Raw genomic sequence first — 14,389 nt, forward strand, 5'->3', positions numbered from 1 at the left:
GTGGCGTCTGCGCGGTCGAAGCCCTCCCTTTGAACGACGAGAGTGGAAAAGGTTTTGAAGAAATAAAAAAGTACTGCGTAAAATGGGTTTGTGTCCAATCTGACCGATCTGGATATGTCCTTGTATTAACCAGCTCTGCGCTCGCATCGCGGCTCTGCGTAATAACGCGCTGCTTCTGCCCGAAGTCTGCAGAATTAATGCGCTCAAAGATGCCCTGTTGTGGTGGAGTACGTGCTGCGGTCGATGAGTGGGCTCATCCCACCCTGTTTCCATAGTTTCCACCCCCCCCTGGCGGGTTGTGACGTCAACCGCACCCCATCACATCCCTCTGTCGCTGCTGTTTCTACACCAGTCTTTGAACAGTGATGAGTCACCATCGAGCATTGATTATTCCTGTGCTGATTTGGAGCTCAGGTGAAGCACAGCAGCTCCCAAACTGATAAGAACATATTGCTTATACTGAATGTTAGAGTTTGATTTGGTTTACCTTTATTTAAACAGGTAAAATGTTCGAGATCTAGTTCTCGTTTTAAAAACATCACCTGGCCAAGAGGCCCCCGACAGAAGAACACACACGCAGGGAACGCAATAATACACAACACCACTGTAAAGAAAAACATGTGTGTGCGCGTGTATTTTAACAGGAGAAGGTATCGATCTGTGGGCTGCTGACGTGTTTGTGTGAACATTGATAATGTCAGAGAAGTCTATGTAACACATTCCTTTTCTTTTCTCTTTTTCTTTCTTCCAGATTGCTGCTTTTGCCATTTTGAACCATCAAGCCCTCTGAAGGGGAGCGGAGCAATCAGACATGCTAAAAGGAGGAAGATCCCCTCCATTATAACTCCTCCCACCGAGCTGATCCGGGGGGCAACGAGTGTTTCGAACGCTCCCTTTGCCGTTTAGACATCAGCTGCAAAGCGCGCTGCGTGATAATCACATGCGCGATGAGAGCCTCCGTCTTCTTCGTGGCGGTGCTGGCGTTCGTTTGTCACAGCCGCAGCCTGGAAACACCGAACCCTTGGCATGGCTTTCCAGGGTAAGATTGGGGATGTCAACGTTTAATAATACGGTTAGAGATCTAATATTTCTGAAGCAGTTCTATAATATGAACTCCTTATAATATCTGGACATTGCTGGGTGAGGCTCTGTTCAGTCCGCTGGTCCAGTAAAATGTATTTGGGAGTAAATTAATCAACCATCCCTCTGAGCTAACAGGAGCTGTAATTTCAGAAGGCTGGTTAATTCATATATATTCAGTTTGATGAAGATTTGGCCAATGGCTGCTGACCCTACGTGTGTGTGTGTGTGTCGGTGTTTCACCCTTGCTTTCGTCTTCATTGTTCTGATCTGTATGTGACCTGTCCTTGTTTCTTCTATTTTCCTGTGACTTCAAACACAGGTCTCCAGAAAGCGTAGCATCCCGTGCCAGTGACTGTTCGTCCTGGAGCAGGCAGCAGCAGGTTTTAACCGACTCGCACAACTTCTCTCTCGACATTCGGATGCCCAGTGTCGTCCCGACGAGTGTGAGTGTGTCTCTCTGAAACGAGAAGCAGACGGTCCTCCGTTGCCGGAAGCGTAATCCTTATTCAAATCGGCATCACCGTTCTGTAACAGTCAACTGATATCGAAGTTTAGACTGTGGGTTGATTGAAAGACGAGTCTCTTTGAACTGTAACACGTGAGAATAAAATAATGCTCTATAATGAATGATAATTATTGATAATTAATGGCAACCGTGCATGTAATTTTATCTTATGGTTCAAACTGATCTTTCATCACGGTGGAGTTTGCTGTTGTTACTAGTCAACGTGACATGCTTGAACTTTACAAATGTTGTACTTCTGGGAACTTCAATGACCTCTCACTCTGTTGCGTAGTAATTACTGTCATCATTGTTTGACATTTCAGTCGGACACTTACCTGTGCACAGCAGCTCCTGTGCCAACTAGCCGAGATGCATATATCGGTGAGTGATTCTTTAAAGATATTTTTTTTAGCCGATGTGCATTCTAATATGTAGCTCTGCTCATTTGAACTGCAAAACCAAGGGCCCTTGGATTATGATGGTATTTTTTTTTTAAAGACTGTCCTTCACAGTCACGGATAACAAAAATATCAAACCCGGCATTTGCTCCAGTGTCAGATTAAAACCACAGAGCAGTGGTGTACACAGTCAGTCTGCATGCACACTGCAGGTGTGCAAAGTTCCACCTGTAAATGTTGCTAGCCTTGACCAGGAGCCAGCGACGGTATTGTTACTTCTTGCGTGGATACATGACATTGGTAACTTATGCTGCAGGGCTAAGCTGGTCTGGAACTGGTTACGTTTGAGATTGAGATCACTCGGAACAGTCAGTTGTAAAATCATGGCATCGCCATTTGAGGAAGATTCTCTATATATATATATATAAAATTTTCAAGACACTAAATCAGATGATTGTGTTTTCTTACTCGCATCTAGAGTAACCAAAGTGCTTTCTCTCCACAGTGGACTTCATACCTCGTGCCAATATGGAAACAGTTCATCACATGATTCTGTTTGGATGCAAGACTCCCGTCTTCACCAGCGGCTACTGGTAACAACCGTTTCCCCCACAGACTGTGGGATATTTGAATATTTTAGATTATTTTTATTATCGTTTACGTTCATTATGCTCTCCTCGGACTTTTAATGCAGCCTCATGGGCAGCACGAGTAGTGCGGTTAGCGGGAGCTAACGTAGCATTGGCTGTTTCTCCCTTCAGCTGGTCCCAAGCCCGGATAAGAAAGGCATCCGGCGTAAAAGTTTGCTAAAAATGTTACATGCAAATCAACTCAGACTTTTAATCTCGGGACAATGACGGGAAAAGCTAGAGAGCTGGTGGACATGATGGTGAGGAGAAAGGTCGATGTGTCCAGGAGACAAGATGGAAAGGAAGGCTAGAAGCTCAGGAGCAGGAAGTTCCCTGGAGCGGTTTTTCTTATTGAAACATATTCATATAGCATTGCTGTTCGGAGGTGCGTTGTAACAGCTTCTATGATTCATTGTCAAATATTCTGTTGATGGTTTCATTTCTCCCTCAAGGGATTGTGGCAGTGTGCACGGAACGTGTGAGGGAGAATCCTCTATTATGTATGCGTGGGCTCGCAATGCGCCGCCAACTAAGCTGCCCAGAGGTATGTTCCTGTTAATGATTTGTTAAATCGGAAACAAATCATTATTGACTTTAAGAAAGGACTAAGAAATCATAAAATAACTCCCAGTTACTTTTGAAAAAGAAATCCAGTTAGCACAGACATATATATTCAAAAACATCTTAACTCATTCAGTCTCTTCATTTAACATGCTGGAGATGCTGGAAAAACAGCTGTGCAAGAATAGTGATTTAAATGTGCAGATGAGCTGGATCATGTACCCATTTAAGATGTGTCTCAAAAGCATAATGGCAGATTCCTTCCTAGATTAAATATAGAAAAAAATAATGGAAGCTCTCAATGTTGGTGGAAAAATATTAAGAATCACTCCAAGAAGTCTAAATATGCAAATGAGTCTTTGGGTAAAGGGGGAGTGCTTTGCGGACCTGAACGAGCTGTTGGACTGGCCTCATCCAACGAAAACATGGAAGGAATTCCAACACAGCATTTGATAAAAGACGCTTGTTGTGATTGGTATGAATATAAAACAAATGGATGATAGTTCATCTCGTGCAAAGAGTGAAAAGCTTTTCTTCAGAAGGAACTCAGTGGCACCGCTAGCAAGCAGCCCTCATTGCTCTTCTTGTGGCGTCTAGGAGCTGTTTGTGTCTTTCTGTAACCTCCGTTTCTCTTTGTCGTCTCGTCAGATGTTGGTTTTAAAGTTGGGAGGAACTCAGGAATGACCTACTTGGTGCTGCAGATCCATTACGGAGATTTCCGTGCTTTCAGAGGTGAGTCCTCGTGTTTGTTTCTGTTTCATAGAGATTATTTATAGAATCAAATGCAGTAGAGGTCTGCAGAAATTCAAGTGTGCAAGGTAATTCCTAATAATACCAGAAGAGATTCTGAATCACTTTGAAATTTTCGTTCACGTTGCAGGCAATCGAGCTTCAAAATGTGTTCCTCAATATTTCGGTTGATTACTGACTGGCGTTTGTCAAGATTTAAAAAGAAAATAGGGGTACACATTGCGTTTAGCAGGATTACGGGAAAACTGCAGGATGGATCTTGACGAAAATAAATATGAAGGCGGGTCTTTAGATGAAAAAAAACAGAAACTTTTCTTTGGTTCTGCAGACCATCATGGAGATTGCTCAGGACTAACCGTAAGAATGACATCCAAACTGTAAGTATTTACTGAAAAATAAACAAATGATAAAAATATTAGAGAGGAATTTAAAATTGTTGCGGTCATTGTGTCGGAACAAACTTTGACCACTTCCAGGTACTCCAATTATTCAAGGAATTGTTTCAAGTCTATAATAAGATAGTATTTTATTATAGTAGTAGGTTTGGTTTTTACAGGAAGTAGTGTGAACAATTTATCAAGAGCTTCCTCCTCGCTCCTCGCAGGCAGCCATTCATCGCTGGCATTTACCTGCTGGTGTCGATGGACACCGTTATTCTGCCAGGAAAAAAAGGTACGTTTTAGGTTTAAACGTGTGAATTCCCTCTTGTCTGGTAGCCCTGCTCTTGTTGCTAAAAATACAACAACGTTGACTGTTGAACAGGTTTTTTGTTGGTTTGTGGTTCAGGCCCTTTCTGCTGCCTGAAGTTACCGATGTTCCCATTTTACAGGACAGCCGTAGTCAAACACTAATGAACTGACTATTTGGTTTGTGGGAAAAGACGTTAAAAAAAAGTAATTAAAAATGGTAAACTAATACCGTAATTACCGTAGTTAGCCAGCCAAACAAGTTACCGGGTATGTCAATGATATTGAGCTGACTGAATCATCACGGATTGGGCCTCGCCATGACCTCTCTTTATTCTTCTTTGTCAGTTACAAATGCAGACATCGCCTGCGATTACAAATCATATCCCATCTACCCGTTTGCCTTCAGGACCCACACACACAGCCTCGGTGAGTCACTCCTGACCGTCGGCTTTCATAGAAGCTCTTATAAATATCAGAAGTCTGGATGAGTGTTTGTGTCACAGGTAAAGTGGTCAGTGGCTACAGGATCCGGGATGGGAAGTGGACCTTAATTGGGAGACAGTCCCCTCAACTGCCACAGGTACATTTGTTTTTTTTTAAAGGCACATGCACATTTCAGGTCATGCCCAATCAGAGCCCTCGTGGCTCGTGCATCCTGATCAGCCGTGGGTCTTCTCCTGCAGCAGGACACAGGACGGCCATCCTTGTTTTTATGAACTAAAAGTGCATCAAATCAGAAACCTTTGACAAATATTAAAAATATATTTTTGATAAAACAAACTTGATAATGTTCTTAATTTTTTTTTTACATTTCCTTTCCTTTTTTTTGCCCGTTATTGGGCTAAATTATTAGGTTTAATTATCAGCTGTATGTTGTGAGTAGTGCATCTAACAAGCGATTTCAAGCAGAGGGCATTTTGGTTGTTGATCAGTGAATGTCTTTTCTCTCCAGGCTTTTTATCCTGTTGATAAAGATATGAGCGTGAAGTATAATGACATCCTTGCAGCCCGGTGTATGTTTACCGGCGATGGCAGAACATCCAAAACTTATATTGGGTGAGTTTTGTTGGAAACGACATTTTAACTGCATGGAAGAGATCCTGGCATTGTCTGTGGTGTTTATTCGAGGTTCAAGACTCTTACTTGTGTTGTTCGGACTGTTTTTCTGTTTTTTCCTGCAGTGGTACCTCTGATGATGAAATGTGCAACTTCTACATAATGTACTACATGGACAGCAAACATACCGTCCCTTATATGAACTGCATGGAGACGGGCTCCAAAGAGCTGTTTCAGCATATTCCGGCTGAGGCCAGCATTCCCATCTTTGTCCCTCCAGCTCGCATGCACTCCATGATGCATATGGGACACTCATCAGGTACAGTGGAAGCAGCTAATCTGAGGTTTCATTTAGAGCATTTATTTTTTAAGTTTTAGATATAAAGTTTAAGTTATTTTCTCCATGTACATTTGGAGCCCCCCCCCCCCCCCAAAAAAGAAAACAATTGCATCTCTTCCGCCCATCTAAAAACACCCAAATCAACGCTAATAACAATGGAAAAACCTTTTTAAATGCTTTATAGATACACACACGCACAGATAATTATATAATACATGATATATAGTATTACTGTAATATAAAATGTGGTTATTTTTTTCTGTTTTTCAAACAGAACCTGTCTAACTCAAACTTTCTTTCAATACCCAAAGATCATCAAGACAACCAAAAGTCAGGTACAGACAAAGCACCGCAGGCTCTGGATCAGGGTGAGTTCTAGAACAAGCTGCACAACGATGCCAGGTTATAAAAGGAAGAGTTTGTGTTTGCAGGGTGTACAATGAGGCTTAGTTTCCCCTTTTTGCTTATCAACGACAAACATGAAGGTAGATCATTGTCTTGCATGTTGAAAAGGCCACCAATCAAATATTCACAGTGCTATAAAATCAAGATTAAAGGTGACAATGGCACCTCCCCCACATTTACTGTCATTGAATGTCAGAATCTTATTTCATTGTGAGCGTCTTTCTGACTATCTGTCAGCCATGGCAGGGAATCCTGAGTGTTTCAATCACGTTTTAATTTCAATCAATAACGAGCCAACTCAAATCTTAAACTAACATCATCATCCATATTCAAATAATAGCCTGGCTAGAGGCATCGCCTCCACATCTGGATGCACCAGGATCCCGGCAGCCTTCCCAAAGCACTGTCTCGGTTATTTTTCCGAGGCTTCAGTCTTCTCCTTTATTTCCACTCTTTTCTGTCCTTCTCTGTCTTCCTGTACAGGTGATCTGTATTTTCTTATGTCCAAGCTGCTAGGCCAGAGCATGGACATAGATCACAATCACAATGTCAGCCCCAGTAATCCAGCCCAGGTTGAGTTGGTGGCACAGATTGATAGCTTAGTACAAAAGAAAGCGCTGGGGTCTCCCAGTGCCAGATTAGCCTTCCAAACCAGGGAGCCCCCGGGTTTGGTAAGGGACAGAGTTCACAGATTCCATCAGCTTGAGGCCGCGGCCAATCAGCCAAGAAGCAAACCGCTAGCCGAAGGACAAGGTGGGTCTTCACTGCCCTTCTTTTGTTTTCATTGATGCTGAAAACACCCCCTTTCGTCTCCCCTTCTCTGTTTCTTCACCGCATCATGTGTTTTCTCTTTTTCTTCTACTCTTCCATCCATCATGAATATATTACTTAGTCTGGTCCTCGCTAATACAACCCCTTGTATTTTTTGTGCCATTGTTGTATGCATTCTGAATAACTCATAACAAAACTAGAAAAACACTCAGAGAGTGCAGACCTCCTCCAAGCAGCTCATTCCCCTCCTAATTAGATTTGCACCGTTCACATGGTGATCTGGATCCTCATCAAAAGGTTCTAAATTGTTCTTTGCGTGTGTGTGTGTGTGTGTGTGTGTGTATAGACTACCACTTGGGACAGGTTGCAGCCTGGCCACAGAGTTCCCTCCAGCTGGGTCAGGTGTCAGGACTTGCCCTGGATGCAGATTCTAATCTGGTGATTTTCCACAGAGGTGACCACCGCTGGGGGGCCGAGTAAGTTGCATTCATTTCATCATATTTCATTGGGTCAAGCTAGCAGATTAAAAGAAGCTGAAAAGGCGTTTTTTGTGCATTTTGCAGCTCTTTTAACGACCAGGCCAGATATCAGCAGAGGTCTTTAGGCCCGATTCAGCAATCCACTATTCTGGTTGTGGACCAGGCGAAAGGCAACATTCAGAAGGCTTCCGGCAGAAACATGTGAGTTCCGGCACGCTTTCCTTCCATTGCTTCTTATGAATCAACCAGATGTGTCCTGCGCAGTTGTACATCCTGGATTACAGGGAGTGGGAGAGATTGATGATGCACTTCTGTGGCGTTCTAGGTTTTACCTGCCTCATGGAATAACCACAGACAAGGAGAATAACTACTGGGTCACCGATGTGGCTCTTCATCAGGCAAGTTTACCGTAACTGTGTGCAATAAAGAATCATTTCCACATTCATCTGCATTTAGATGCACACAGCTGGAGTCCCTGATCCCATTCGGCTCCAGGACCAGTAAGCAGCCCCCCCCCCCCTCTCTTTGTTCATTAGGTGTTAAAGGTCAGCAGTGATGGCGCAGACAGAATCCTGATGGCACTAGGCGAAGCGTTCACACCGGGAAGTGACAGCAGCCACTTCTGCCAGCCCACTGATGTGGCGGTCGATGCCGGGACGGGGAACGTCTTTGTGTCTGACGGCTACTGCAACGCCAGGATACTCAAGTTCTCTGCTGATGGCAAATACCTGTCTGAGTGGGGTGCAGGTAACAATCCCACTTTCACACACACTAAAGGCACTAAAAGTTCCTCCAGATACGAAGGTGCCTGTTGTTTTAGTTCTTTGTACGCGAGTAGAAACGGCTTAAAATCTATTCCGGGATTCACAGGCAGCTAAAACAGGAGAAATATGTTGTCGTCTTCTTGTTCCACGATTCTTTAACTTTTTGGATCAGGTGGAAGGTCTTTCTAGATTTATTAGTTGCAACCTGATAATAAAGAGTTTCAGTAGTCACGCTTGAGTAGCCTTTGCACACCGTTTCCGCTGCCGCCTCACCAGTGCACGTTATTTCCTGACTCGAGGCTCGTCAGACAGAAGGAGGCGCACGCCGTTCCGGATCCCCCACAGCCTGGTGTTCCTCCCCGACAGACGGGAGCTCTGTGTGGCCGACAGGGAGAATGGACGGATCCAGTGCTTCATAGCTGAGACCGGAGAGTTTGTCAAGGAAATAAAGAAGGGAGAGTTCGGAGGGGAAGTGTTTGCCATCTCCTACAGCCCTGCTGGAGGTGAGTCTGCTATCGCGGTAAGGTGGCAAGTCTATCTATGATTCAGTCGATAAGTTTCATACATTTGTTTAAAGTTTTAATTTGATACAAACACACACACATACATCCGTCTGTCCGTGAGCAAGGTAACCCAAAAGGTTCTGGACGTATCTTGATGACATTTCCAGGAAATGTTTGGAATGGTACCCGGAACAGATGACGGCGATGATCCAGAAGAGATCCTGGATTGTGGATCACTTTGACATTTTCGATAGCATTGCAGTCAATGGAGTCAATATCTGACTGATGTTTATGGACTCAGTCGTGTAGGGTGGGGGCCTCTATCATACCACCGAATTTCATCCGGATCGGATCCAGAATGGAGTCAGTAAAAAATATTAAACATCAGTTAACATTGAAAACTCAATTTACGGATTAAAAAATCAGTTACAAATAAATACAGCACAAATCAACTCTGGTGATTTATTGCTGATTTGGAACTAAAGAAAAACATTTATCTGAACTCGTGTGTGTGTGTGTGTGTGTGTGTGTGTGTGTGTGTGTGTGTGTGTGTGTGTGCATGCAGATGGAGTGATCTTTGCAGTGAACGGGATGTCTCCGGATCGCTCTGCTCCACTCAGAGGTTTCGTAATAAATTATTCAACCAAGGATATTTTGGACACCTTCTACCCAGAGAAAAAGGTAAAGTGTTATTACTGATGTTATGAAGTTATCAAGCGTTGTTACTGATGATTTTCTTGATTTTCTGATGTCTCCTCATATTGTTAGATTTTATGTTGCCGTCTCTCCAGTAAAACATGAAAGACCCCTGTCCCCCCCTGTCCACCTGTCCTCATCGCTGTCTTTGCTGCCAGCAGTCCCCTGCCTGGCTTCCTGAATGGGCCAGCCCCAGACTTACTCGTGTTTTTTGTCGTTTGTGTCATTAATGGTAACACATAGCACCAATTATGTTACACACTTTTGCTAATAACTGGGCATGCTGATCGTGTCTGTAGCATTTCATACAAATTCAAAACTATACGTAGGACCGCTGTGGCTGCGGTGGGAAGCCGTGAGCAACACCTTCCAATAATCGCATGTATTTTGTTACTTATTGCACGTTTCAGATGGAAATCAGGCTTTTGGGATGGAGATTAGTCATTGTTCATTTCTATGTTGCAAACATATATAATTGTCCTTTCCTTTATTTGCAGGATTTTAAAATGCCTCATGACGTTGTTGCAAGCAAGGATGGAAATGTCTTCGTTGGAGATGCCATCAGTAAATCGGTCTTCAAGTTCTCCAGTGAGAGTAAGTTGTGATGACTCTAATTGATTATCTATTTAATCATTATTATTATTATTATTAATGATAATGGATTCTCTGACACGAGGTGCTAGAATCAAACTGTTGGTGAGTTTTGCGCTTCAACCTGCAGAGTCACATCGTTCTGTCAAGAAAGGAGGAATTGATGTTCAAGAACTTGAAGGTGAGTATCGCTCACTTTTCCATTTTCCGACCGTATTCCTCATGATGATGACGAGGGTCCAGCCATGAAGTGTTACATGATGACGACTTTATGACGGTTTCATATCCTCCTGTACTTTCGGCTTGTCCGGCTAGATTTCAGTCTCTAATACATACAAGAAAACTCATGGTCTTTACCGAAATGGAAAGCAATGTTCTTAAATTTGATGAAATGTGCTTTTATTTGAACTTGAAACCCTGCAGTCCAAAATAAAAAAAGTACTCTTAATGATTGATTTTTCTGCTTTTATAGGAGCAAGTTCTGTCAGGAAATACAGCAGAAACTGTGAATTGGAGACCCTGTTAAAATGTAATGCTTCTCTCTGGGTAGAAATGGAGATGGTTGTCAAAACCAAGACGAGGCCGGGACACAACAGGACGGCGGCAAGCGGCGGTGAGAAGCTAAGAGGAACTCAGCAGCCTGGACCGCAGGAAGAGGACGAAGAGGAGGACAACAGGGTGACGAAGTCAAAGAGAAAGCCGGGTATGCTGCCAGCCGTCATCACCACGCTGCTGCTCGTCCCTCTGCTGGTGGTCGTCCTCTTCGGGGTCTTCATCTGCTGGAAGAAAAACGGTGAGTATTACATGTCTGCGTGGGTTCTCAGTCACCCAGGTCATGGTAAACCACGATGAGCCAAAAAAAAAAAAAGAAGCGTCAACTGGACTTAGATCGATGACGGGTTTTTTCCTCAATGCTAAACGGAATCAAGAAGAACTCGTAGAGGAGGAACTGCAGCGATCGTTGCTGTTGCTCTTCATCCCCTCTTCACTTGGCGCTCAGCCCTCATCTCCTGCTGACCCTTGTTTGCAGGCCGAGGCGAGGAGAAGACCGACGCCAGCTCCGTGGGGGGGCTCTTTGGAAAGATAAGAGGTGATTCCTGTCTGGCAGCGTGAGGGAGATCTCCTCTTTGTCCACCGTGAAACCGCGCCCCCCCCCCTTACCTCCCTCCTCCCTGTGTCCAGGTAAAGCAGTGGGCAGTCTGAACCTGGGGAATTTCTTTGCCTCCCACAAAGGCTACAGTCATCAGGGCTTCGACCAGCTGAGCACCGAAGCCAGCGACCAGGAGAGGAACGACGACGACAGCAGCGACTCGGAGAACGAGGAGTACGCCGCTGCGCCTCCTCGTCAGTCCTCGTAGACACGCCGGGACCGGACGCCGGTCTTCTGCTTGCATTGCCAGCCGTGTTAACTGTTGTGTTAGCTGCCAATCGTATTGTTTAAAATGGTCAGAGATATATTGTATATAAAATTTATTTGGCAGGAATTTGACATTTTGCTTAAACTTAATTTAATTTAGCCGTTTTATTGGTGCAGCCTTCGGGTCCAGAATTTACTCGTATCAAAGTTACATTTTTTGCAAAGTCTCCGCAGGGGAGACTCCGCCATGTCGATCCTGATCAGGCCAGTCGGTCGACTGGAGATCATTCTGATTGAACCAGTTATGTCAGGGCTTTCCTCGATAAGAGGAACCTGTGCTTGGATTTATTTTTACTCACAAGAAGGTAAACCAAATGTCACTGAATTTAACCAGAGCGTGGCGACACTAAGGGCTCTGTATTAATGCTAGTGTGACCAGCACAGTTGCATCAGACCAGGGCCCAGAAAGGACGGCCGTTCGCCCCTCAGTGTTTCCATTCTGCTGGTAATTTAACAGTATCGACATTACTAATCCCAAAGTAAATGGGATTACTTTTAAACGTGCGTCCTTCCAATATCTCTTCCAGCTTCTACAAACACTTCACCTACAAACTGTGTAGACGTTTCTCTTTGGCGACCTTTCAGCTGTAATTCTGCTGCCCTTTTTTCATTGGTTTTTATTTTAACAGCTACCGTTGTAAACATGATGAGAACAGCTGCTAGTGAAGCTTGTACTGTCGACTTCTCTTCCAGTGAACGAAAAACAGATTATATTACCTATATTTGCACGCGTGTGTGTGTGTGTGTAACTGAACATTAATCAACGTAACTTCAAAGTAAATTCCTTTTCCTTAATCAAACACAAAGTAAATCAGAATAAATATGGAAATGGTTCAAAGGTGCCAGGAACCCACTTCAGACTGTTTCACCTCCGAGCTGATTTTAAGGCTGTACCTTAATCAATGAGTCGATCGGTAAACATAATTTGTTCACAGCCATTCTGCTCTGTGTGGAATGATTTGAAAGGCCTGCACTATAATCAAGTTATTGCCTCCAGCCAGGTGGTCCAGTGTTTATTGGTTTGTTCAGTGATCACTCATCCATTCGATCTTTACATCGATCCAGAACAGAATCAGATTTTTTCAAATGCGATTTGAAGTTATATTCCAATAATATCATCACCGTCCCTCTGCTTTGTATCCACGCAAATGTGGTGCAGACCCCGATGAGGTGAAATGTTACCTCATTCATTGACCTTGATCTGATATGAATATATCCTAACAGTCCGTGAAATGTCCGACAGCCTCATTTCATTGTCTAAACCATTGTCCATCTCCCTTTAATCCAACAGGATCCATACCAACATCCAATGTTTTTATCTGCCATAGTTTTCGACTCAGTTTCCATCCATTCCATTTTTTTTTTCTTCATAAGCTTTGCAACATACTAACCAATGGGCATTCACGGAAACATCCTTGTTGGAGGTGAAATATATTCAGATTGACAAAACGTGGTGTGTATTTTGCAAGATGGTTAACCTTTCGTAGCAAATGCTTTAAAAGAGGTTAAATGTTTGTCCTTATTAAGACTGTCCTTAAATGCCTCTCTACATTTGAATGTATCTGAGACACCGGTGTGCAAATTTTGAATGAATGATTTTATAAATGGCATGCCGCCGTAGAAATTGCATTTCCAATGCTGCAGTCTTCGGACTGTTTGATATTTATTGTGACTCACTGGTTTTTGCTGCAAGAGTACTATTTTCAGTAACTGTTATTTGTGCAATAAAGTGTGTGCAAAGCATCACATCATGAAGGTTGTCATAATATCCACAGCCGGTATTTTCATGGAGTAGCACAAACATGTTTGTCCAAGGCTGTTTGTACGGGAGTTGATTCAGATACGATGCAGTAAAGAAGCAGTAAAGGAGGCATTAAATCACGTCAACTTCCCTTATTCACAAGCTCAAACTCGCCCGGCGTCGCCTCCCTGTCTTGTTGAATCAAACGCTCTCACGCAGTTCACAATGTAACTTTGAGCGGCAAAGATGATGGCAGCATTGGGTTTTGACAGCATCGGTGAGATGGGCGCGTGCAGGTTAATTTGGCGCAGGTTATCTTCTTGCTTCCTCCACTTCCGTACCGTTGATTCATTAATGTTGGATTCTCTCGCAGCTGCTCTATTCCCACGTTCTACTGCGTGACTGACAGGCTTGAGTTTGAAATCCGCTTCGTAAAGCATGCCTCTTAACAGATGGCATTTTGGGGTCCTTATACGCACCGTAATACTATGTTGAAGCACAGCACCGGTACGTATCACGATTTATGAGCGCCGTGCACCAAACAAAATCGGTTTGAGGTCAGTAAGCACAACCGGAATTAATACATAACGTGCACCGGGTTATAAGGCGCACTCGATGTTTTTGAAAAACACTGGCCGCTACGCACGCGTCATGAATCCGACTGATTTTGCGTAGAAACTGAATTTGTGGTATACCAATATAACTTCTCTCCCCACAAATGTTACATCAGAATATCTGCTTTTAAGTATGTCCTTATTTTTTGTGGTATTCTCTTGGTTTCTCAATTGATTAACAATGATGGCCATTTATTAAAGTATGATTTTCCAGTTCTTCCTAAAGACTTTGCCATTGTCTTTGATGCTATTCCCTCAGGATTAATGTCTTTATTATCGACAACAGCTGGAGTTTAGCATTCAACCAAATGTAATGTCACCTTTATATATATAGGGAACTCAGATACATTTATCAGTTTAAATAAGCAACAAAGTCATAAGAAATATTATGTGCAAA

At 43.4% G+C, this 14,389-nt stretch overlaps 1 protein-coding gene across 1 annotated transcript; it reads left to right on the plus strand.

Annotated features, from left to right (window-relative positions):
* The first annotated feature begins 82 nt into the window (after nucleotides 1-82).
* pam (peptidylglycine alpha-amidating monooxygenase) lies at nucleotides 83-11,578 on the plus strand. The gene is made up of 26 exons (XM_068753183.1): nucleotides 83-86; nucleotides 907-1,039; nucleotides 1,403-1,526; nucleotides 1,912-1,969; nucleotides 2,492-2,579; nucleotides 3,068-3,159; nucleotides 3,825-3,908; nucleotides 4,255-4,303; nucleotides 4,531-4,598; nucleotides 4,961-5,041; nucleotides 5,119-5,195; nucleotides 5,568-5,671; nucleotides 5,797-5,990; nucleotides 6,323-6,379; nucleotides 6,900-7,169; nucleotides 7,534-7,663; nucleotides 7,751-7,867; nucleotides 7,992-8,064; nucleotides 8,203-8,413; nucleotides 8,730-8,933; nucleotides 9,499-9,614; nucleotides 10,127-10,223; nucleotides 10,351-10,401; nucleotides 10,771-11,013; nucleotides 11,251-11,310; nucleotides 11,403-11,578. Exons 1-26 carry the CDS (start codon nucleotides 83-85, stop codon nucleotides 11,576-11,578), a joined length of 2,961 nt encoding a protein of 986 aa, XP_068609284.1.
* The last annotated feature ends 2,811 nt before the right edge of the window (nucleotides 11,579-14,389 follow it).

This window comes from Brachionichthys hirsutus, chromosome 19, assembly GCF_040956055.1.
Source record: "Brachionichthys hirsutus isolate HB-005 chromosome 19, CSIRO-AGI_Bhir_v1, whole genome shotgun sequence".
Taxonomy (NCBI): Eukaryota; Metazoa; Chordata; class Actinopteri; order Lophiiformes; family Brachionichthyidae; genus Brachionichthys; species Brachionichthys hirsutus.

Coding starts and splice junctions, on each gene's coding strand:
- pam (XM_068753183.1), top strand. Junction 7,170..7,533: donor ACCGCTAGCCGAAGGACAAG/GTGGGTCTTCAC, acceptor GTGTGTGTATAG/ACTACCACTTGGGACAGGTT. Junction 10,224..10,350: donor CTTCAAGTTCTCCAGTGAGA/GTAAGTTGTGAT, acceptor TTCAACCTGCAG/AGTCACATCGTTCTGTCAAG.